The sequence below is a fragment of the Nerophis ophidion genome, linkage group LG07 (assembly GCF_033978795.1).
Source record: "Nerophis ophidion isolate RoL-2023_Sa linkage group LG07, RoL_Noph_v1.0, whole genome shotgun sequence".
NCBI classification, from domain to species: domain Eukaryota; kingdom Metazoa; phylum Chordata; class Actinopteri; order Syngnathiformes; family Syngnathidae; genus Nerophis; species Nerophis ophidion.
This window is the reverse complement of record NC_084617.1, coordinates 5511501-5537481: the sequence shown is the minus strand read 5'-3', so window position 1 is coordinate 5537481 and position 25981 is coordinate 5511501. Positions and strand designations below refer to the sequence as shown.

The 25981-nt window shown below is 40.5% G+C and overlaps 1 protein-coding gene across 1 annotated transcript; it reads right to left on the bottom strand.

The window, feature by feature from the left end:
• Positions 1–1868: 1868 nt before the first annotated feature.
• nr5a5 (nuclear receptor subfamily 5, group A, member 5) lies at positions 1869–25333 on the bottom strand. Its single transcript, XM_061905231.1, has 7 exons — positions 25144–25333; positions 13865–13983; positions 13639–13780; positions 12698–13398; positions 6815–6934; positions 6595–6742; positions 1869–2256 (listed from the first exon to the last, which is right to left on the bottom strand). The coding sequence occupies exons 1-7, from the start codon at positions 25226–25228 to the stop codon at positions 2009–2011; spliced, it is 1563 nt and encodes a 520-aa protein (XP_061761215.1). The 5' UTR covers positions 25229–25333; the 3' UTR covers positions 1869–2008.
• Between the last annotated feature and the right edge of the window lie 648 nt (positions 25334–25981).

The following is a 25981-nucleotide window of genomic DNA, read 5'->3' as shown; positions in this document are numbered from 1 at the left end:
TTTTCAAGCCATATTCAGTTGAATCCACTACAAAGACAACATATTTGATGTTCAAACCCATAAACTTTATTTATTTTTTTGCAAATAATAGTTATCTTAGAATTTCATGGCTGCAACATGTGCCAAAGTAGTTGGGAAAGGGCATGTTCACCACTGTCTTACATCACCTTTTCTTTTAACAACACTCAACTGAGGAGACACATTTTTTAAGCTTTTCAGGTGGAATTCTTCCTCATTCCTGCTTGATGTACAGCTTAAGTTGTTCAACAGTCTGGAGTCTCTGTCGTATTTTAGGCTTCAAAATGTTCAACGGGAGACAGATCTGGACTACAGGCAGGCCAGGACTCTTTTACTATGAAGCCATCCTGTTGTAACACGTGGTTTTTCATTGTCTTGCTGAAATAAGCAGGGGCGTCCATGATAACGTTGCTTGAATGCCAATATATGTTGCTCCAAAACTTGCATGTACCTTTCAGCATTAATGGTGCCTTCGCAGATGTGTAAGTTACCCATGCCTTGGGCACTAATACACCCCCATACCATCACAGATGCTGCCTTTTGAACTTTGCGCCTATAACAATCCGGATGGTTATTTTCCTCTTTGTTCCCGAGGACACAATTGTCCATAGTTTCCAAAAACAATATGGAATATGGACTCGTCGGACCACAGAACACTTTTCCACTTTGCATCAGTCCATCTTAGGTGATATCGGGCCCAGAGAAGCCGGCGGCGTTTTTGGATGTTGTTGATAAATGGCCTTTGCTTTGCATAGTAGAGTTTTAACTTGCACTTACGGATGTAGCGACAAAGTTTATTTAGTGACAGTGGTTTTCTGAAGTCTTCCTGAGTCCATGTGGTGATATCCTTTCGAGATTGATGTCGGTTTTTGATATAGTGCCGTCTGAGGGATCGAAGGTCACGGTCTTTCAATGTGTTAAAAATGTGTTATTTATTTATAAGTTCTACTTACGGTGTAACAACAAAATATTCAGGTCTTCGGTACACTAATGTGTATATTGTTGGCCATTGGTTCTTTGTTTATTTTTACTTAGATATTGGGTTTCACTTTGCATCGATAACAGTCTGGATGGTTCGCTTCCCCTTTTGGTCCGGATGACACGATGTCGAATATTTCCAAAAACAATTTGAAATGTGGACTCGTCAGACCACAGAACACTTTTCCACTTTGCATCAGTCCATCTTAGATGATCTCGGGCCCAGAGAAGCCGGCGGCGTTTCTGGATGTTGTTGATAAATGGCTTTCGCTTTGCATAGTAGAGCTTTAACTTGCACTTACGAACTGTATTTAGTGACGGTGGTTTTCTGAGGTGTTCTGAGCCCATGTGGTGATATCCTTTAGAGATTGATGTCGGTTTTTGATACAGTGCCGTCTGAATGATCTAAGGTCACGGTCATTCGATGTTGGTTTGCGGCCATGCCGCTTACGTGGAGTGATTTCTCCAGATTCTCTGAACCTTTTGATGATATTATGGAGCGTAGATGTTGAAATCCCTAAATTTCTCGCAGTTGCACTTTGAGAAAGGTTGTTCTTAAACTGTTTGACTATTTGCTCACGCAGTTGTGGACAAAGGGGTGTACCTCGCCCCATCCTTTCTTGTGAAAGACTGAGCATTTTTTTCAGGAAGCTGTTTTTATACCCAATCATGGCACCCACCTGTTCCCAATTAGCCTGCACACCTGTGGGATGTTGCAAATAAGTGTTTGATGAGCATTCCCCAACTTCTTTGTCACGTGTTGCTGGCATCCAATTCTAAAGTTAATGATTATTTGCAAAAAAAAGAAATGTTTGTCAGTTTGAACATCAAATATGTTGTCTTTGTAGCATATTCAACTGAATATGGGTTGAAAATAATTTCCAAATCATTGTATTCTGTTTATATTTACATCGAACACAATTTCCCCACTCATACGGAAACAGGGTTTTTACATGACAGAAGCAGCGTTTTCAGTGCATTGTGTTGATTAGCAGTTCATCTTCTGCTGTTCTCAGCTGTGTTTGGTGTGCAGCATCTCAGTCAGCAGAGAGTTGCAAGGTAAATCGCCCAGCAGGTGGCGCTGGTACAGGTATTCCTCCACCTGCAGGCTGATGCTGCGCACCTCCGGCAGCCGCAGCAGCAGCTGGCCGAATTTGTCCGAATGTCCCGGGTGTGTCCGCTGGGTGTGTTCCATCAGAGCCCTGTTCACTTGCTCCTGGATGTGCTCCACCTGCCGCAGGCTCTGCACGGACTTCACGTCTGTAGAAGGAGGACACACGCAAATGTCAACTGTCGCAAAACGCTTGGTTAACGAATAAAAAAATGGCGAATAATTTTTTTTTCTCCTTTTTTTTTTTTTACACAGACTGTAGAAGTAAGCGATTAGAATAGAAATAAATAAAAATATAAACTGCCTGCGCTTGTTGCCTTAAGTAAAATACATAGACGCTGTATGACGTCAGCGACTTCCGGTCGGCCTTATTTAATTTTAATGTTTAGTTTTTATATTTTTTTTCAATATTTAATATCACGACCCATACCGTTATTTGATTAAACCAACAAATAAGTTTACGTCAAAAATAATTTAACCAAAAAATGTTCTAATGTCGACAAGCTACTTCCTGGTTTGTGACGTAGTTTTGACCGGAACCTTATCGTATTTTTTTTAATTCACGTGTTTGTATTCGGTTTTTTTTAGTCGCAAAAATAACTCTATTATGAGTCACATTTTAAAGCTATGAATTAATTTAATTTTCCACTTATTGATTGTCCAATGTTTAGATTTTAGACCAAAGGTGTCCAAAGTGTGGTTCGGGGGCCATTTGCGGCCCGCAGGTCATTTTTTAACGGCCCCACGGCACATTTTAAAAATACTGTGGAAAAAAATTTAAAGGATAAAAAGTGTTACAAAAGAGCAAACAGGTGAAATGTGACAAGAAAACGTTGCAATGTTTAATAACACAAAGCTGCCATGCAGGCTGTTTCTTTCTTTAAAAAAAAAAAAGGGAATCAAAACCAATTATGAATTATTGACCAATTCAAGGCTCCAATTTCGTCACATTTGAGATATTTCTGGGGGAAATTGTCGCATATTTTGTGTTTGCCATATAAAAAACAAAGCTGTTTTTCTTTTTTTCAAAGAAGGGCCTGAAACGAACAAACAAAAAACATAAACTACAAAAAAAAACTTATAATCGACGAGTAGATCTGAAGTTGATCTCGAGATTATTTTGTTAAAAGTAAACAGTAAAAAAATATATATATTTATTTTTTAACACTTTAATGAGTAGCACCCCTTTGTGTTTTGTTTTTAAGTGTCATTGCGCAAAAAATAACAGTGAATTAAAATCAATGTTGTTATGACTTGTTGACCTTTTTACGGCTCCAATTATGATATAATCTCAAACATTCTGCTTAAAAATTATATTGGGTGTAAATATTGCATATTTTGTTTGTTTTTTCCATAAAAAAACATGGTTTTCTTTGACAAAAAGAGCATACAACTTAAATCTTTAAAATCCTATTGACAGATAGACTTAATGTTGATCTATAGATTTAAAACTTGAATAATAAAAATAAAAATACCGAATAATGACACATTTTTAACAATTTATTTTTACCAAAAATAAATTGGGGTCCCCGGGGATCAAGCCTGAGTGGAACCTTAAATGTATATTTTTTATTCATATATTTTATTGTTTTTTAAAATAAATGGCCCCCGATTGCTCTGATTTTTCAATGTGTGGCCCTCAGTGGAAAAAGTTTGGACACCCCTGCTTTAGACAGAGTTCAGTTAGTATGTTTAGACTCGAAATCTTAGCAAGCAGCTTCCGGGTGTGTGACGTCACATAAAACTTGTCCGTGTTTTTTTGATTGACGTACAGTATTTGTTATATTTTAATTAAGTAGAAAAAACATATAAAAAATAATTACATTCGACACAACTAAATGAAAAAAACGTAGGTTGTGTTTTTGGGTCAGCAGGTTACTCCCTTATTCCCATATTTATTTTTTAGTATTCAATACCCCAACCCATATTTTATCTGATTAAATCAACAAATAAGTTTACGTCAAAAACAATTTAACCAGAAAATGTTTGTTCGAACGTCGACAAGCTACGTCCATGTTTGTGACGTAATTTATGACCGAGACCTTGTATTTTTTTTTAAGTTTTTTTTTAATCTAAAAAAATAAGTGAAATTTTAAAATCATGAATTAATTAAATTGTTCAGAAGTTAATTCTCTAAAGCTTGGACACTTCCTGGTGCGTGACGTCACATAAGACAAGGCCTTGTATTTTTGATTCACGTACAGTATTTGTTTTATTCTAATTATTACATTATGACTCAAATAGAAAAATGCATTAAAAAAAATATATGAGACGAAACAAAATAAAAAAAAACGTCAATTGTGTTTTTTTGTTGTTGTCTGGGTGAGCAGGTTAGGGTTACTCCCTTTCTCACAAATGTATTTATTTTTTAATATTCAATACCAAGACACATACCGTTATCTGATTAAATTAACAAATAATTTTACTTTGAAAACAATTTAACCAGAAAATATGTTTGTTCGAACGTCGGCAAGCCACTTCCTGGTTTGTGACGTAGTTTATGACCGGAACCTTATATTTTTTTAATTCACGTATTTGTATTCGGTTTTTAATCGCAAAAATAACTCCATGACTCAAATTTTAAAATTATGAATTAATTGTTCAAAAGTTTATTGTTTATTTTATTTTTATTTATTTTTTATTTTTTTTATTTTTTTTAAGGTTATTGTCTAACGTTAAGACGCTTCTTGGTGCGTGACGTCACATACGACAAAGCCGTGTTGTTTTTATTCACGTACAGTATTTGTTTTATTTTAATTATTACAGTGTAATTCAAATAAAAAATTAAAATGCATAAAAAAATAATTACATTTGACACAACCAAATAAAAAAAAATGCAGGTTGTGTTTTTTGTGATTTTGGGTCACTGATAATGACAAAGGAAAACAAAAAGATAATTAATCTTCCCACATTATTAAAATACATTTTAAAAACGATTACCATCAAAGAAAAATAATATTGTTTAATATGATGCTTTAATTTCCTTTTTTTGTTGCTAGTGTTGTTCCAAAAATATTTCTTAACATTTGAAAAAAGACAACAAAAATACGTGTATGTTCTGATTTTGAAAATCTACAATAGACATCTTTAATTTTTTTTCTTCATATTTTTAAATTATGAATTAATTTAATTGTTCAAAAGGTTATTGTCTAAGACGCTTCTTGGTGCGTGACGTCACATACGACAAAGCCGTTTTGTTTTTATTCACGTACAGTATTTGTTTTATTTTATTACAGTATAATTCAAATAAAAAATAAAAATGCATAAAAAAATAATTACATTTGACACAACCAAATAAAAAAAAACGCAGGTTGTGTTTTTTGTGATTTTGGGGTCAGCGAGTTACTTTTGGCACTGATAATGACAAAGGAAAACAAAAAGATAATTACACTTCCCACATTATTAAAATACATTATAAAAACGATTACCATCAAAGAAAAATAATATTGTTTAATATGATGCTTTAATTTCCTTTTTTTGTTGCTATTGTTGTTCCAAAAATATTTCTTAACATTTGAAAAAAGACAACGAAAATACGTGTATGTTCTGATTTTGAAAACCTACAATAGACATCTTTAATTTTTTTTCTTCATATTTTTAAATTATGAATTAATTTAATTGTTCAAAAGGTTATTGTCTAAGACGCTTCTTGGTGCGTGACGTCACATAGCACAAAGCCGTTTTGTTTTTATTCACGTACAGTATTTGTTTTATTTTATTACAGTATAATTCAAATAAAAAATAAAGATGCATGAAAAAATAATTACATTTGACACAACCAAATAAAAAAACGCAGGTTGTGTTTTTTGTGATTTTGGGTCAGCAAGTTACTTTTGGGACTGATAATGACAAAGGAAAACAAAAAGATCATTAAACTTCCCAAATTATTAAAATACATTATAAACACGATTACCATCAAAGAAAAATAATAATGTTTAATATGATGCTTTAATTTACTTTTTTTTTTTCTAGTGTTGTTCCAAAAATATTTCTTAACATTTGAAAAATACAAAGAAAATGTCGAAAATCTACAATAGACATCTTTAATTTTTTTCTTCATATTTTTAAACTATATGTTCGATGTTTGAAAAAAGAAAAATAGTTTACTTCCGGGCAGAAATAAACTGAAACTGAACAGTGAAAATGGAAAGTAAATAGCAATGGAGTTTTTAAACAAGGAGAGATTGTAATTTCATTATAAAATTAAACTGAAGGGGGCAGTATTGCAACACAGATAGATGCCAGCTGTCGTCAAACTGAAAAAAAGAATAAGAAAACGACTTCCGGTGTTGTGAGTGACGTCAGACGCTACAAAAAAAACGGCGGGAAGGCGGCGACTCTCGACGATAATGTCTGGTATGGAAAGTCTAATTTAAACGTCAAAATTAGAAATAAACGACTTCATTTATTATTTCCGTACAAACACTTTAGCGTGGGTTACACAATACGTCGAGCTTCTTTGGGCGTGACGTCACAGAAAGTCTCACCAGGGTTAAACAGCACCAAGTACTTCAAGCAGACAAATTCATGTCTGTCAAAATGGAGGACCTTCAGTTTGGTGACCAGGTCTTGAGTTCTAGTCACCAAACTACTCAGCGTTGCTCCAGCCTGGGAGATGATGGTGGACAACTCGATCTGCTCCAGAGATTGAGACACATGAGGTTGGTGACATTTGGTTAAGGTGGGTCACATTCGGACTTTAGTTACCTGTTGTCCCGTGACAAGATAAATGCATTCTTCTTTCCCGTAGGTCACCTGTCTGCACAGGTGGTCCAGCACCAGCAGCTCACTCCAGCAACTCTGCAGCAGAACCATCTGGTCCTCCACCTAGGTACAGAGGTGGGTAGAGTAGCCAGAAATTATACTCGAATAAGAGTACTGTTACTTTAGAGATGTATTACTCAAGTAAAAGTAAGGAGTAATCACCCAAATATTTACTTGAGTAAAAGTAAAAAGTATGTTGTCAATCAATCAATCAATGTTTACTTATATAGCCCTAAATCACTAGTGTCTCAAAGGGCTGCACAAACCACTACGACATCCTCGGTAGGCCCACATAAGGGCAAGGAAAACTCACACCCAGTGGGACGTCGGTGACAATGATGACTATGAGAACATGATACTGTGATACTGATGATACTGATGACTATGAGAACATATGAGAACATGATACTGTGAAAGATCAATCCATAATGGATCCAACACAGTCGCGAGAGTCCAGTCCATAATGGATCCAACACAGTCGCGAGAGTCCAGTCCAAAGCGGATCCAACACAGCTGCGAGAGTCCCGTTCACAGCGGAGCCAGTAGGAAACCATCCCAAGCGGAGGCTGATCAGCAGCGCAGAGATGTCCCCAGCCGATACAAAGGCGAGCAGTACATGGCCACCGGATCGGACCGGACTCCCTCCACAAAGGAGAGTGGGACATAGAAGAAAAAGAAGAGAAACGGCAGATCAACTGGTCTAAAAAGGGAGTCTATTTAAAGGCTAGAGTATACAAATGAGTTTTAAGGTGAGACTTAAATGCTTCTACTGAGGTGGCATCTCGAACTGTTATCGGGAGGGCATTCCAGAGTACTGGAGCCCGAAATGAAAAAGCTCTACAGCCCGCAGACTTTTTTTGGGCTTTGGGGATCACTAATAAGCCGGAGTCCTTTGAACGCAGATTTCTTGCCGGGACATATGGTACAATACAATCGGCAAGATAGGATGGAGCTAGACCGTGTAGTATTTTATACGTAAGTAGTAAAACCTTAAAGTCACATCTTAAGTGCACAGGCAGCCAGTGCAGGTGAGCCAGTACAGGTATATATGTATGTATATATGTATATAAAGGTATATACAGTACAGGCGTAATGTGATCAAACTTTCTTGTTCTTGTCAAAAGTCTAGCAGCCGCATTTTGTACCAACTGTAATCTTTTAATGCTAGACATGGGGAGACCCGAAAATAATACGTTACAGTAGTCGAGGCGAGACGTAACAAACGCATGGATAATGATCTCAGCGTCTTTAGTGGACAGAATGGAGCGAATTTTAGCGATATTGCGGAGATGAAAGAAGGCCGTTTTAGTAACGCTTTTAATGTGTGCCTCAAAGTAGAGAGTTGGGTCGAAGATAATACCCAGATTATTTACCGTGTCGCCTTGTTTAATTGTTTGGTTGTCAAATCTTAGAGTTGTATTATTAAATAGAGTTCGGTGTCTAGCAGGACCGATAATCAGCATTTCCGTTTTTTTGGCGTTGAGTTGCAAAAAGTTAGCGGACATCCATTGTTTAATTTCATTAAGACACGCCTCCAGCTGACTACAATCCGGCATGTTGGTCAGCTTTAGGGGCATGTAGAGTTGGGTGTCATCAGCATAACAGTGAAAGCTAACACCGTATTTGCGTATGATGTCACCTAGCGGCAGTAGTGTGAAAAAACTACTCAAGTACTGAGTAATTGATGAGTAACCTGTTTGTTTAATGATGACGGCAACAAGTAATGCACAAAAACAAAAATAGCAATGAACAAATTCAGAGCCAGGAATATCTCTTAAGCAACTAAAACAATAATATATATTTGGTTTTTACACTGCATTGGAAAACATTTTGAAAATGAATTTTACCTTTGCAACTTCATTATACTATTGGCTAGGTTTTATATTCATAAATGTAAGTTTCTCAATACTGTGCCTTTTAAAAAAGATTTAAAACTTTACATTAAAACACTCTAACAAGCAAAAAGCTGTGAAAACGATGATGCTGTGTTCCAAATTTAAGTTATTTACTGAGATTGACTGAGCCTAAGTGAAGGGAATTATATTTATATAGCGCTTTTCTCTAGTGACTCAAAGCGCTTTACATAGTGAAACCCAATATCTAAGTTACATTTTTAAACCAGTGTGGGTGGCACTGGGAGCAGGTGGGTAAAGTGTCTTGCCCAAGGACACAACGGCAGTGACTAGGATGGCGGAAGTGGGAATCGAACCTGCAACCCTCAAGTTGCTGACACGAGCTATACCGCCATAGGGAACCTATGGCTCGCGAGCCAGATGTAGCTCTTTGGATGACCGCATCTGGCTCTCGGATACATCTGAACTGACGCTGCTTATTACGATAAGTATTGAATAATTCCACTTGTAATGAAAAATAACGTTCAAAATATAAAACATTCTCATGCATTTTTATGTTCAAGAAGTTGCGTTAATGGTAAGAAGTAAGTTATTTATTATTGGTTAGTGTGGGGCTTGCCCTCCTGGGGATTCTTCAGACCACCAGGCACCGACATGAGAGCCTGTTTCAGGGTTACAATCTTGTTTTATTTTTCAGTAAGTCTCTCAGTTGCTTTCCAGCATTAGTCTTTTTCTATTTCGTTCTCGCTCTGGCTCCAGCCCCGACCCCGTCTCTCCTCCTAGCTGCTGCTTATAAACAGAGCGACGGGTGATTAGATAACAAGGCCCAGCTGGGCCATCTACGCACCTGTCGCTGATTTCGAGGCCGGTCCTGGCAACACCCTGCTTTGCTGCAGGCCCGCAGGCCACGCCCCCTCCACATTTAGCATCAGAATAACAATGTTTTTAGAAAGAATAAGAGACCAGAAATGTTGGTCTTACTTAAAAATGCACGCGTTTAGTTGTGTTCAGTGTTAAAAAAAATATTATATGGCTCTTACGGAAATACATTTTCAAATATTTGGCTTCTTGGCTCTCTCAGCCAAAAAGGTTCCCAACCCCTGGCCTAGGGCTTTGGACTTTATTTTATATATATATTTTTTTTGCATTCTATTTTATTTACTTTGAATTTGCAACCCCCTGGTGCTGTTTTGTATGGTTTTTATACTGTTTTGTACTGTTTTTGTACTTACGTTGATTATTATTTTCAACTGTTTGCAAATGTTGAAATGTATAAATTAAGGTTTACGAAAAAAAAAAAAGTGTGCAGTTAATCATGTGACCGCCTGGCTCCGTTTGATTGGTGAAACGGAGTCAAACGTCACCAGTGACTGCATTTGATTGGTGAAACGCAGTCATGTGATAGATCCTACTTTGAAGGTTTGTCTGACAAAGCGTGCATTAACAGATCGATAAAAATCAGTAGCAAGCTGAATGTAGATAAATGGAGCGGAGTAAAAGTCGTGTTTCTTCTCTATAAATATACTCAAGTAAAAGTATGTTGCATTAAAACTACTCTGAGAAGTACAATTTATCCCAAAAAGTTACTCAAGTAGATGTAACGCAGTAAATGTAGCGCGTTACTATCCACCTCTGCGAAGGTAACATGACATATCTCTTTTACAGTCCTCCACGTCACTGTTTTTCAACTTTTTTTTTAAGCCATTTTTTGCCTTGAAAAAACCCGGAGGCACACCACCAGAAAAAAATCATTAAAAACGAAACTCAAGTTGACAGTAAAAAGTCCTTGTCGCAATTGTTGTATATGACTTTAAACCAGGCCTGGGAAATTATTTTGTCTCTTTTAGAGAAAAAAAAATGTGTCTGATTTTCAGGAACACTAATACAAAACAAGAGTGGATGGTGAGATGGACAGGCGGATCGGCGCGGCGTCTTCAGTAATGCGGACGCTGTATCGATATGTTGTGGTGAAGAAGACTTAGACTTCCTTTTTATTGTCATTCAAATTTGAACTTTACAGTACAAATAAGAACGAAATGTCGTTGCATTAGCTCTTGGTAGTGCAGGATAAAAAAAACAATAAGGTGCAGATATAAATAAATAGATTACTGTACAGATAAATATATATTTCACTTCTGCATATGCATCCAGGTTTATGGATGTATGTTATATTGTCTTTATATTCCAGCGAGTTAATCCATTTTGGGGGGAATTGAGGGGATTATTATGATGCGTTCAAGAGTCTTACGGCCTGAGGGAAGAGGCTGTTACAGAACCTGGAGGTTCCGCTTCGGAGGCTGCGGAACCTCTTCCTAGAGTCCAGCAGTGAAAAGAGTCCTTGGTGAGGGTGGGAAGAGTCTTTGTAGATTTTCTGAGCCCTGTTCAGGCAGCGGCTTTTTGTGATCTCCTGAGTAGGACCCGCCGAGCCGGAATTGATTGATTGATTGAAACTTTTATTAGTAGATTGCACAGTTCAGTACATATTCCGTACAATTGACCACTAAATGGTAACACCCGAATAATTTTTTCTACTTGTTTAAGTCGGAGTCCTAGTAAATCAATTCATGGAAGGCAAAGCTCTCAATTTACCGGTTCCCATCCTCACATATGGTTCACGAGCTTTGGGTTATGACCCAAAGGACACGATCACGGGTACAAGTGGCCGAAATGAGTTTGTAGCTCTCCCTTAGAGATATGGTGAGAAGCTATATCATCCGGCAGGAGCTCAAAGTAAAGCCAAACGGGGTATTGTTTGGATGGAAAGTTTTGTCACTTCTATCATTGATTTGTTCAATATTCCCTCCGACCTTCGTAGTTACAAGCACACAGTGCAGTTTGTATTAAAGTGGTGGTGGAAAGAAAACATAGGAGTCTTGTTCACGAGTGAGGGAAGAGTGGATCGTAAGATCGACAGGTGGATCGAGAAAAATTGAGCTGTTTGGCCACAATACCCAGCAATATGTTTGGAGGAGAAAAGATGAGGCCATGGTGTGGTAGTATTATGCTTTTGGCCTGTTTTGCTTCCATTGGAACTGGTGCTTTACAGAGAGTAAATGGGACAAAGAAATAGGAAGAGTACCTCGAAATTCTTCAGGACAACCTAAACTCATCAGCCCGGAGGTTGGGTCTTGGGCGCAGTCGGGTGTTGACCCCAAAAACACTTTAAAAGTGGTAAAGGAATGGCTAAATCAGGCTACAATTAAGGTTTTAGAATGCCCTTCCCAAAGACCTGACTTAAACCTGTAGACAATGCTGAAGAAACAAGTCCATGTCAGAAAACAAACACATTTCGATGAACTGCACCAATTTTGTCAAGATGAGTGGTCAAATATTCAACCAGGAGCTTGTGGATGGCAACCAAAAGCGCCTTATTGCAGTGAAACTTGCCAAGTGACATGTAAGCAAATATTACACGACCCACATTTTCAATAAAAGAACCAAACTTCATCACAAAAAAATGAGTTGTATAACTTATTGAACTCACGATGGCGTGGAACACCCCAGAGACTACTACAGTGTATATGTTTCTATTATTTTTTTATTCATAGCTGTATGTAGAAGTGACTGGTTGCAGCAGCTCTGCTCCTTTAATGTCTTTAATGTTCTTTGATGTTTCCCTCTTACACACATCTAATAGGGATGTGTGCTATGGCTATGAGTTGTTTTTGTTCCTTGGCCTAAGTCTAGACCCCCTCTCCAGGGGCCCAGGTTTAGACCGTTATTTTGCACCCCTCCCCACACACCTTTTCTTTTTTGTAAGGGACGCTGCAAGTTGGCAGACCCGTCAACAATCCTGTTCTGTCTCCCTGTAATGTTTGTGTGTGCTGAAAATTTGAATTTCCCCTCGGGGATCAATAAAGTATCTCTGATCGGATCTGATTATTGGAAACTCAAGACATTATGTCAACTTTTGATCGCGACTGTAACCCCCCCCAATCGAATGTCGAGTAGACATTAGTGAAGTGTTATTCACCTTGAGCTCCTTGAAGAGTGCACTGTTCCTGGCCCACTCCACCAGGCTGAACAATGTCTGGTCGGCCATCTTGCACATGATGCTGAACGTGTTCAGGCAGTCGTGCTTGCCTCGGTTCGCCTGCTCCCGCTGCAAACTGGCCACCACTTTGGCACACAGCTGACTCTCGTCCCCCTCTCCTTCCAAGAGTTGACTGAGAAAGCCGGACGCCTGGAAGGCGGTGGAGGTGGGCCTGGCCGGGTCCGGAGGCGGCATGAGGGGGACGCCGGCCCAAGACGTCGACGGGGCGCTTCTTAACGTGGAGTTATTGGAGGGTCTGTGCGGCGGGTAGTGGGAAGTAGCCGGGCTGTAAATGGTAGGTCTTTCCTCCTGGAGGTACGTCCCTGCGTAGGGAAGCGACAGAGGCGGGACCACCCTGTCCAAACCCATAGTACAGTCTAAAGGGGAATGTGCACCAGACACCCCCGTTCCATGATACATCATGTGAGGCTGGTGGTAAGCACCTGGGGACAGTGGAGTGCTCGCGTGGGTGAACATGAGTGGACAGTCACTCGCTACATCAGGCAATAACCTCTGCGTCGCTTCCATTTTGATCGTATAGGGGGCAGCATTCGTTGGAGCTTGCACTTTATGTCCTTTCATCTGCCTGTAGAGCGGTCCAAATTTGTTCCGGCCGCCTCTCATCCGGTCCGCTCTCACCGCTGTTTCAAGAAAACACACAAGTGGACGTTTTTTGTTTTTTTTTACTGGACTCGCGTTACTGGAAATCTTACTTCTTTTGAAGAGCTGATCTTATCAGCGCGCTGTAAAGTCATCTTATGTAAACTGGGTCACCACAGGCCGTGGTGTTGTTTTTATGATTGCTCAGATACAGCCGCAGAGCGTGCATGTCAGTGGAGGAAAAGTCGGAGCAAAGTGCATGATGGCTCCATCTCTCCTACCTTCTCTCTTCATGCCCACCACCAGACACTTCTGGAAACGACAGGAAGGACAGCGCTTCCTCTGAGAGACGTCCACGGGGCAATTCTGGCCATCGGCGCAGGTGTAGTGTTTCTTGTTCTGTACCGAGCGCTTAAAGAAGCCCTGCAAGGACAGAAAAGGTCAATGGCGCTACAATGGTGGACGTTTAGTGACTTAATGGCGCCTCGTCGGCGTGGTGGTCTTTACCTTGCAGCTCTCGCAGGTGAGCACGCCGTAGTGGTACCCCGAAACTTTGTCCCCACAAACCGGACAGCCCTCATTGGACTGGGGCCTTGTGTCTTGTGGCTCCCCGCTGTGCTCTTGGGCTGAGGAAGGCAAAGGCTTTATGAACCAATATATTTTGTATGTTGTGATCACTTTAACACGGACCTGGGCAAATTAAGGCCCGGGGGCCACATGTGGCCCGTTAAACTTTTCAATCCGGCCCGCCGGACGTTCCCAAATCAATTATTTAGATCTTTAAGATGTAAACTGGAGCTGCCGTTATGTGCAGTGATGTTTTCTAATGACCGTGAGTCTTGAACTATACTAAGTATTTCAATGGTTGGAATAGTCTGTGCATCGGTTGGGGACTTCTCTGCGCTGTTGACCTGTCCCTGTTTGGGATGGTCTCCTGCTGGCCCCACTATGGACTGGACTCTCACTATTATGTTAGATCCACTATGGACTGGACTCTCTCACTATTATGTTTGATCCACTATGGACTGGACTCTCACTATTATGTTAGATCCACTATGGACTGGACTCTCACACTATTTTGTTAGATCCACTATGGACTGGACTCTCACTATTATGTTTGATCCACTATGGACTGGACTCTCGCTACTATGTTAGATCCACTATGGACTGGACTCTCACTATTATGTTAGATCCACTATGCACTGCACTCTCACTATTATGTTTGATCCACTATGGACTGGACTCTCGCTATTATGTTAGATCCACTATGGACTGGACTCTCTCTATTATGTTAAATCCACTATGGACTGGACTCTCACTATTATGTTAGATCCACTATGGACCGGACTCTGACTATTATGTAAGATCCACTATGGACTGGACTCTGACTATTATGTTAGATCCACTATGGACTGGATTCTCACACTATTATGTTAGATCCAGTATGGACTGTATTCTCACACTATTATGTTAGATCCACTATGGACTGGACTCTTACAATATTATGTTTGATCCACTATGGACTGTATTCTCACACTATTATGTTAGATCCACTATGGACCGGACTCTCACTCTTATGTAAGATCCACTATGGACTGGACTGTGACTATTATGTTAGATCCACTATAGACCGGACTCTCACTATTATGTAAGATCCACTATGGACTGGACTGTGACTATTATGTTAGATCCACTATAGACCGGACTCTCACTATTATGTTAGATCCACTATGGACCGGACTCTGACTGTTATCTAAGATCCACTATGGACCGGACTCTATTATGTTAGATCCACTATAGACTGGACTCACACTATTATGTTAGATCCACTATGGACTGGACTCTTACAATATTATGCTAGATCCACTCGACGTCCAATGCACCAGTTGCCCTAGGGTGTGTGTGTGGGGGGGGGATTCCTGTGGTCCTTTCCAAGGTTCCTCATTGTTTTTCCTTGCCCTGATGTGGGATCTGAACCGAGGATGTCGTTGTGGCTTTTGCAGCTCTTTGAGACACTCGTGATTTAGGGCTATATAAGTTAACATTGACTGATTGATTGATTGAATGTGCGCTTTTGCCTGGTATACTAATTACTCTGGTAATTAGTTAATATGGTCATCTAATTAGTTAATATGGTCATCTAAATAGTTACTATGGTCATCTAAGTCACAGCAGCTCAGGCGAGGCACCAAGCAGTGTGGCTGGGGAGCGTTTCCACTGAGTGTTTACAGAGCGGTCAGCTTGAAATGCGGGTGTCAGGTACTAGGGTTGCAAAATTCCGGGAATATTCGAAGTTGGAAACTTTACATGGGAATTAACGGGAATATATGGTTTGGGGGGGAGACCCTGCCCCAAGTGGAGGAGTTGAAGTGCCTCGGAATCTTGTTCAAGAGTGAGGGAAGAGTGGATCGCGACATCGACAGGCGGATCGGTGCGGCGTCTTCAGTAATGCAGATGCTCTATCGATCCGTTGTGGTGAAGAAGAAGCTGAGCCGGAAGGCAAAGCTCTCAATTCCATCCTCACCTATGGTCATGAGCTTTGGGTTATGACCGATAGGACAAGATTACGGGTACACGCGGCCGAAATGAGCTTCCTCCGCCGTGTGGCGGGGCTCTCCCTTAAAGACAGGGTGAGAAGCTCTGTCATCCGGGGGGAGCTCAAAGTAAAGCCGCTGCTCCTCCACATGGAGAAGAGCCAGATGAGGTGGTTCGGGCATCTGGTCAGGATGCCACCCGAACGCCTCCCTAGGGCATGTCAGACCGGTCAGAGGCCACTGGTAAGAAGCAGGACATGTTGGGAAGACTATGTATATTACCGGCTGGCCTGGGAAAGCCTCGGGGTCCCCGGGAGGAGCTTGGCGAGGTGGCTGGGGAGTGGGAAGTCTGGGCTTCCCTGCTTAGGCTGCTGCCCCCGCGACCTGACCTCGAGTAAGCGGAAGAAGATGGGTGGATGGATATGGGAATTACTGGGAATAAACATTGAATGCAACACGCTAGATCTTGCAGCATGATTTTTAGCTAAAACAACCTGATTTAATGCAAATTCAGTTGAATTTAACCCTGCACTGTGCATTCCTCCATCACATGTGTAGTGCATTCTTCCATCACATACCCAGATCATTCCCAGCATGCTACACACTACAGAAAGTCTATTGAGGCCACACTAGTATTTGAGCCCAAAGTTTTCATCCAGTCAGGTAAGTTTTGGTGATATTACTCAGGTAAATATATTTGATCTATGGTATTAAAAGTTTAATATAGGTGTAATTGCTTGTTACTGGAGACTACTTCCTGTACTTGTTAAATGATTTTGTGGGCCAATATCTCTAGCTAGCTAGGTTTGTGTACCACCGCAGTCTCATAATGAACCAAAAATATTTCTCTGTTAGCTGTGATGCTAATTTTCTCAATGTTAAATCCCATTCATTTATGCTAATAACATTAGCGATCCGAATTTACCTTTTTTTTTTTGTGATCGGTAAATTTCAACTGGCAAATACTGAATCAAAAGGTGTAGTTTCCTCTGCCTTCTGTTCTGCCAGCCATTCTGTTGTCATAGAACAATGTAGGTCATAGTTTGATTTAGCATGCTGACTGAGTGTTCATTTGTTCATCTAGCCTATTTCTATTCATTTGTCCATCTGTAAAATATTTTTAAAGACTTCTCCAATTGTTTAGCTCACTATTTTGTATCTGTGTGTAGTATTGCATTAGTGTTTTACAAGCTTCTTGTCTTATTTAACAGAATAAGATGGACGGTGTCTAACTTCCAATAATCCTGAATTGAATTTTTGATAATTGGCCCTCTCTCTGGGGCAAACCTGGCTTGCTGATTAGAGACGGCCTTCACCCTAACCAGGAAGGTGCTATCATCCTGTCTAGAAACATAGATTTGGTAATAAATTGCGAAATGGAGGTTCCAAGCTATGCTGATAACATGTACAGTATTCTAATGGGATTTACCTTTTTTTTTTACCCTTACAATTTAGAGTCCTGTGCTAAGGTCTAAAGACCTTTTCCACTTGACATAGTTAAACAGTAAATAGTAGGACAAACGGATGACGCAAAAGATACAAAACATGCACTCAGTCAACCCCTCCGCCTCCGAAATAACAGCACGATGCCCCATAGTTTTTTTTTCCCCTTCTTTTTTTTTTTGGGGCCCTCGAGGTGTTTAGCGTTACAGATGTTGCTGTGAGTGACTGCAAGTGGCCACCGGTAAATAAAAGTAGGCAACTGTGTGAAAAGGACATACATTTAAATCAGGGGTAGGCAACCTTTACCACTCAAACAGCCATTTTGACCCTTTTCGCAAAATAAAGAAAACAATGGGAGCCACAAAACTTTTGAAATTTATAATGAAATAACACTACATACATAGTTTTTTTGTTTTTTTTTTGTGCTATGTATAAACCACGGGTCTCAGACACGCGGCCCGCAATTAAATATGACAATTTAATGTTAGTGCCACCCGCGATTTTTATATGAATGCCCCTTAATAGCATCACACTTGCCAACCCTCCCGGAAGACTCACAAAGTACAGAGTAACTATTCTCTCGAACGTATGCTGAGTAGCGCCCAAACAACAATAAGAAGGGCGTGCTATGATGGCACTGCCTTTAGTGCCCTCTACAACTTGTACGACAAGCTTTCCAGCCAAGTCACATGTTGTATGTGGCTTCTGCAGACACACGTAAGTGTGTTCAACAGCCATACAGGTCACACTGAGGGTGCCCGTTTAAACAACTTTAACACTGTTACAAATATGCGCCATACTGTGAACCCACACCAAACAAGAATGACAAACACATTTCGGGAAAACACCCGCACTGTAACACACCATAAACACAACAGAACAAATACCCAGAATCCCATGCAACCCTAACTCTTCCGGGCTACATTATACACCCCCGCTGCGTTGGTTGAGGTGGGCGGGTTTGGTGGTAGCGGGGGGTGTACAGGATTCTGGGTATTTGTTCTGTTTGTTGTGTTACAGTGCGGATTTTTTCCCGAAATGTGTTTGTCATTCTTGTTTGGTGTGGGCTCACAGTGTGGCGCATATTAGTAAGAGTGTTAAAGTTGTTTATATCACAATCCTCAGTGTAACCTGTATGGCTGTTGACCAAGTATGCCTTGCAGTCACTTAAGTATGATAAAAGACGCTCCATACAACAAGTGACCTGCCGGCACGCAAACGGTGTTGTGTAAAGGCGGGCATGATGACATGTTATAGTGGACGTTGTGGATATTGCCATCACGGCCCGCCCTCAATGTTGCTGTCCGGGTGAAAATTCGAAGTATATGCTTACCCCAGGCAATTATTGGGAAAGGCACTGACATTAGATACCATCCGGAAATGGGGGGGTCGTTAAGCATGCAGCTGAGCCACACCGGAGTGATCAGAGAGCCGCGGGTTGCCGACCCCCGATTTAAATGAATGACAATAATACTATTGTTCCTTGTGTATGGTGGTTAATTGGTTCCAGACATGACTGGGATTAATGAATATAAATCTAATATTTTCACAGTTGGAGCATGAACACACGTTTATGACCCACCAAGTACATTTTTCAACATTATTATTATTTCAACACACTTTTTGTCACCGTCACACTATTTTTAATCCAGTATAAAATCCTTTCTGTGGTTGAGCCAATCAGTGGTCACAATATTGGAGAGCTCTGATCGGTTTGGTCTCATCTACAGTCGTGGTCAAAACTTGACATAAAAAACATAATGTATTTTTTTGTAATGGAGTGATTGGAGCACATACTTGTTGGTCACAAAAAACATTCATAAAGTTTGGTTCTTTTATGAATTTATTATGGCTCTACTGAAAATATTGGGTCCAAAGTATACATACAGCAATGTTATTATTTGCTTACATGTCCCTTGGCAAGTTTCACCGCAAAAAAGGCGCTTTTGGTAGCCATCCACAAGTTTCTGCTTGAGTTTTTGACCACTCCTCCTGACAAAATCGGTGCAGTTCAGCTAAATGTGTTGGTTTTCTGACATGGACTTGTTTCTTCAGCATTGTCCACAAGTTTAAAGGCCTACTGAAACCTACTGCTAACGACCACGCAGTCTGATAGTTTATATATTAATGATGAAATATTAAAATTGCAACACATGCCAATACGGCCGCTTTAGTTTACTGAATTACAATTTTAAATTTCCCGTTGTTGAAAATGTCACGGAATGATGATGCGTGTTTGTGACGTCTCGGGTTGTAGTGGACAAATTAGCCCAGCACCACATACGGCTATAAGTAGTCTCTTTTCATCGCATAATTACACAGTAATTTGGAGATCTGTGTTGCTGAATTTTTTGCAATTTGTTCAATTAATAATGGAGACTATAAAGAAGAATGCTGTTGGTGGAAAGCGGTGGATTACAGCTGCCTTTAGCACCGAAACACAGGTTTCTTTGTTGTGAAGCTTTAACACAGAGCGGTCAAGCGAACATGTTTCTCTATGTCAACCAGCAAGTTTTTGGATGGGAAAATTGTGATATTAAGTCGGCTCTTACCAAAGACTTCGTATGGGACCTCCTTCTGCAGCTCAAAAAGGCAGCTGTGATCCTGGCTCCTCCATTGGCTTCTCTGAGAGACACTGGCGTTGACCACATCCATCCGACTTTCAGGTATGACTTTACAATCTCACTAAAACACTATTAAAACAAGCAGATAAGGGATCTTCCAAAATTATCCTAGTAAATGTGTCTAATTACATCTGAAACGCCGCCGTCGCCTTTTTTTTTTTTCTAGTACTTCACTCTAAACCTCCTCATCCACGAATCTTTAATACTCGCTCAAATTCATGGGGAAATTGTCGCTTTCTCGGTCCGAATAGCTCTAGCTACTGCTGGCTATGATTGTAAACAATGTTCAGATGTGAGGAGCCCTACAACCTGTGACGTCACGCACACATTGTTTGCTACTTCCGGTAAAGGCAAGGCTTATTTATTGGTGACCAAAAGTTGCGAACTTTATCGCCGATGTTCTCTACTAAATCCGTTCAGTAAAAATATGGCAATATCGCGAAATGATCAAGTATGACACATAGAATGGACCTGCTATCCCCGTTTAAGTAAGAAAACCTCATTTCAGTAGGCCTTTAAGTCAGGACTCTGGGAAGGCCATTTGAAAACCTTTATCCGAGCCATTCCTTTACCACTTTTGACGTGTGTTTGGGGTCATTGTCCTGTTGGAACACCCAACTGCGCCCAAGACCCAACTTTTGGGCTGATGATTTTAGGTTGGCCTGAAGAATTTGGAGGTAATCCTCTTTTTTCATTGTCTCACTTACTCTCTGTAAAGCACCAGTTCCATTGGCAGTAAAACAGGCTTAAAGCATAATGCCACCACCACCACCATGCTTGGCGGTAGGTTTGGTATTCCTGTGATTAAAGGCCTCACCTTTTCTCCTCCAAACATATTGCTAAGTATTGTGGCCAAAGCTCAATTTTAGTTTCATCTGACATCACGTGGACAAAGATAAGACCTTCTGGAGGAGAGTTCTGTGGTCAGATGAAACAAGGGACATGTAAGCAAATATTAACATTGATGTATGTATACTTAAGACCTAGCAGATATGCTCACATTTTCAGTAGACCTGTAGCCACACCACCAGCAGAAATAATTAAAAAACAAAACTTAGATGACGGTAAAAAGTCGTTGTCACAATTGTTGGATATGACTTTAAAGCATAACCAAGAAAGCATCAATATAGCTCTTGTCTCAAAGTAGGTGTACTGTCACCACCTGTCACATCACACCCTGACTTATTTGGACTTTTTTGCTGTTTTCCTGTGTGTAGTGTTTTAGTTCTTGTTGTTGGAGCCAAATGTCGTTATTTGTTTATATTATTTTTATTCTATTTTCTCTAATTAATTGCTGGCCTCAGTTCATGTTTATTTTCCTTTTCTGCAAATTGCTCCGCCCACTTCCTGTTAAAAACCAGGAAGTGTTGACAGGGATGGCAAAGTTTCTATGGTGTGGTTACCATGGTAGTCTCCTTAAATTGGGTTCTTGTGTGAGCACGGGCAGGGCGATTGGAGGACAAAACAGTTTTTCACCATGCCGTGTTGTGTCATGTTGTGCCGTGACAATGCTGTATCAATATGCCAGCCAAGGTCTGCATACTTTATGTTATATAACCTACATTTGATTTACTTTTGATAGCTTGGAATAAACTGATTGTAATATCCAAACACATTTCTACAGTACTGGACATTCTATCATTTGCACGCGTCAAACTGGTCAACACAGTCACCCTCAGTATCAGTCCAGAAGTAAGGGCTGTACACTTGTCTTGCGCTCCTATTTTAGTGACCTTTTCTCCTTTGGTTTTCCCATAGCAGTTTCACGTCTTCCTTCTACTTTGTTTTAGCAATCAATAATTTTTCAGTTGTTTTTATCCTTCTTTGTGGGGACATTGTTATGTTCGGATGTACATTGTGGACGCCGTCTTTGCTTCACAGTAAGTCTTTGCTGTCGTCCAGCATTCTGTGTTTGTTGACTTTATAGCCAGTTCAGTTTTAGTTTCGTTCCGCATAGCCTTCCCTAAGCTTCAGTGCCTTTTCTTAGGGGCACTCACCTTTGTTTATTTTAGTTTAAGCATTACACACCTTTTTTACCTGCACCCTGCCTCCCGCTGTTTCCCGCATCTACAAAGCAATTACCTACCGGCTTCCACCTATGATATGGAAGAGTATTACACGGTTACTCTGCCGAGCTGTAGACAGCACCGACACTCAACAACAACACATCATTTGCAGACTATAATTACTGGTTTGCAATAAATATTTTTAACCCACATGGGTGAAATTGGATCATCTCCTCCTAAATGATTGGTTAAAAAGCCCTCACAGGGCGCCAAGTGGTCTAAAAACCCGGTTGGCTCCGCTCTCTCAATACACTAAACAATGGGTTCGAAACTGCGGCAAAGAAAGACTGCCTTAGTGTGATTTACTACTCAACTGCAGAGAGAACAGTACACTATAATCATGGTGGTTACACTCCCTCATCATTCAGTTCATGCTTCATGATTTACATTTTAAATTCTGGCCCTCTGTGGACTACATCAGGAATGTGCAAAATCAAAACAATGCTTCTGTCACTTCATCAGCTACACCAGTGTTTTTAACCACAGTATTGATTGATTGGATGCTTGAAATTTTAATTGGTAGATTGCACAGTACATATTCCGTACAATTGACCACTAAATGGCAACACCCGAATAAGTTTTTCAACTTGTCTAAGTCCACGTTAATCAATTCATGGAAAATGTTTATTATTGTGGTTGCAGTTGGCAATTGTGTCAAAGTAGAACGTTTATATTTAGTTTGATGCACTCTTCAGTTAGGGTTAGGGTACCAGGGTTAGGTCTAGGGTACCAGCCAAGTACCCCCTTGTCAGGTAGAGTTGGTGACAAACCCCATAATAATCCAGCACTGACGGGAGGAGAAAGCAGGTCTAAATAGTGGCTGGCTGATTGACACCAGGTGCCAATCAGCCACAGCTGAGGGGACACAGCACTCAAAGAAACAAGCAGGAAATAAAGACAAAATAAAAGCGCTGACAGAAAACAAAGACAATTGTAGAGGAAAAACTAAAGCCAAACTGTCAGGGACAAGCCTGACACCCCTTAACAGGCGCGAAGCATTTTTGGTTACAATTAATACATACATACATCCATTTTCTACCTATTATTCCCTTTTTGGGGTTGCGGGGGGCGCTGGCGCCTATCTCAGGTACAATTGGGCGTAAGGCGGGGTACACCCTGGACAAGTCGCCACCTCATCGCAGGGACTAATACATACAATTGATGCAATATTTCAAATATACAATTTTATTCAATCTAGGGTTGCCACCTTTTACCAAAATAAAATACTGGACTCCAAGCTGTGTTGGGGGGGCTCCACTGTGCTGGGCAGTACACTTGAATATAACAAGCTACATATTTAATTGAAGATAATTACCATCATATTACAGAGAAAAATGTTCAATTGTTAGTATGAGCATGAAACTTTATATAACAGGCTACATATGTTTTTCAACTTGAATGTAAAAATACACATAAATATTAAAAAAATAAGATTTTGTCAGACAGTTTGACAATGTTTTAGTTTTTTCCTCTGCATTTGTCTGTTTCCTCTATGTGTAGTGTTTCCTGTTAGCATTCTTATTTTGTTGGTTTCCTGTCTAGCTCCCTGAGCGCTGTTTGCCCTCAGCTGCGGCTGATTTGCACCTGGCCACACCTGGTGTCAATCAGCCCACTCCTATTTATACCTGCTTTTGTCCTCCAGTCAGTGCTGGATTATTGTCGTTGTATTGTATTGTCGTTCCTGTCGTGTCATGTCATTGCAGCGTTGCGGTAAGCTATATTTCGGTAGCAGTTTGTAGCTTGCTGTCTTTTGTTCCCTGCTTTCAGTTTGCTTTCATACTACAATCAACTGCTTTGTTTCCTGCTCGCGACCTGCTAGCCTCCACGCTAGGCTCGTTATCTTCTAGCTCCCATGCTAGCTCTTTTAGTTTGTTATCCGCCTCGTGCACGCTTTTTACTGTACCCCTTTTGTTTGTTCTTGTTTTAGTATTTTAACTAAATCATGTTTACTTTCTCAGGGCTTCACGGTGGCAGAGGGGTTAGTGCGTCTGCCTCACAATACGAAGTTCCTGCAGTCCTGGGTTCAAATCCAGGCTTGGGATCTTTCTGTGTGGAGTTTGCATGTTCTCCCCGTGAATGCGTGGGTTCCCTCCGGGTACTCCGGCTTCCTCCCACTTCCAAAGACATGCACCTGGGGATAGGTTGATTGGCAACACTAAAAATTGGCCCTAGTGTGTGAATGTGAGAGTGAATGTTGTCTGTCTATCTGTGTTGGCCCTGCGATGAGGTGGCGACTTGTCCAGGGTGTACCCCGCCTTCCGCCCGATTGTAGCTGAGATAGGCGCCAGCGCCCCCCGCGACCCCAAAAGGGAATAAGCGGTAGAAAATGGATGGATGGATGTTTACTTTCTCGATGCCTGCATCTTCTCTGCATCTTGGGGTTCATCGACTTTGACGGATTTATCTTAAAATTGCATATAAAATTGTTAGATCGTGAGGATGTACATACACTTTTATATAAGAAGCTACATATTTAATGAAAGATAATTACTGTAATTTTACATGAATTTGAAAGTGATTTAAGAAAACACAAAATGCTATGTATAATTTGGTCTTTTTTTGTTAAAAAAAAAAGAAATAGTTTGTCATTACTGGCATATTACTTAAAATAACAGGCAGATTATTTACAGATAATGTCTGCAATTCTACAGTTTTATACACTATTTAAAAAAAAAAAGGAAAAATTACAGTACCAATTTTGAGTAATTTACCATAAAAATTTGATTATTTTTTTTACCGTGCACTGCAAACCATAATAATTGGTAATGTGGTTTGGATTGATTAATTGAGCCTTTTATTAGTAGATTGCACAGTACAGTACATATTCCACAATTGATGTATAAATGGTAACGTTAATCAATTCATGGTAAAGTGGTGGAGCTCCATAGATGGTGCAGGTGTGTCAATCAATCAATCAAAGTTTATTTATATAGCCCTAAATCACAAGTGTCTCAATGGGCTGCACAAGCCACAACGACATCCTTGGCTCAGAGCCCACATCAGGGCAAGGAAAAACTCAACCCAATGGGCTCCAATGAGAAACCTTGGAGTTGACCGCAGGCGTACCTCATGAAATGATGCCGCGACCCTCCCACGGAGCACCCCCGGCTTCTACTCACACGTCGCCGCTCTTTCTAAAGCAAACATGTCCCCAAGGTAGTCGTCGACCTGCCGCTGCTCCTGGGAATGATCAGGGATGTCCATTGTAACCCAAGTCCCCGGTCAGTCCATCAGGATCCGCTGCGCGGGACGCACAGTGCGGGAGAGCAGACACGCAGCCCCGAGTGCTGACAAAGTGGACTGACAACGTTTGAACTCCACACCTGGACTTCGATCTGTCGTCCCCCCGTCATAAAACCTCTCCTGACTGGCACTCCTCGCCCGTGTGAGAGCGGCGTGCAGACGGTCAGATAGCCACCTGCTGGATTGTCACTGTAGTGAAGTCATTTAGCCATCCTCAAGCCGGAGGCCTGATAAGATAACACTCCACTAAATTGTGCACCACCGAAGATTGCGGCCATTCATGTATCATATCTTTATTTCTTCCTTTTGTATTGTCTTGTTTATGGAGTCACCAAGGAAGTGCGCTGCTCCGTTATGAAACAAATCTCAGTCCAGGACGGATGGGCTGACTTGTGTATGTTACACACGGCCTTGTTTTATACCAATTTGACAGACATGGAGTGTTGTCCTGATACTATATTTTGATTTAGATTATTTTATATATAAAGGGGACCACAAAAAATGGTGTTACTGGCTTTATTTTAACAAAAAATCTTAGGGTACATTAAACATATGTTTATTATTGCAAGTTTGTCCTTAAATAAAGTAGTCAACATACTCGACCAGTGATCCCCAACATTTTGTCGCTGCGGACCAGTCAATGCTTGATAATTTGTCCTGCGGCCCAGGAAAAATTAATTTTGATTAATTATTAATTTTAAAACATTTTTAAAT

Bases quoted from the DNA above. Each gene is read 5' to 3' on its own strand.
- nr5a5 (XM_061905231.1), bottom strand. From the start codon at position 25,228: ATGGACATCCCTGATCATTCCCAGGAGCAGCGGCAGGTCGACGACTAC. The intron at 13,399-13,638 runs GTAGGAGAGATG...TTCTTGAAACAG, and splicing joins GGTGGGCATGAAGAGAGAAG to CGGTGAGAGCGGACCGGATG. The intron at 6,935-12,697 runs GTGAATAACACT...CTCTGTACCTAG, and splicing joins CACTCTTCAAGGAGCTCAAG to GTGGAGGACCAGATGGTTCT.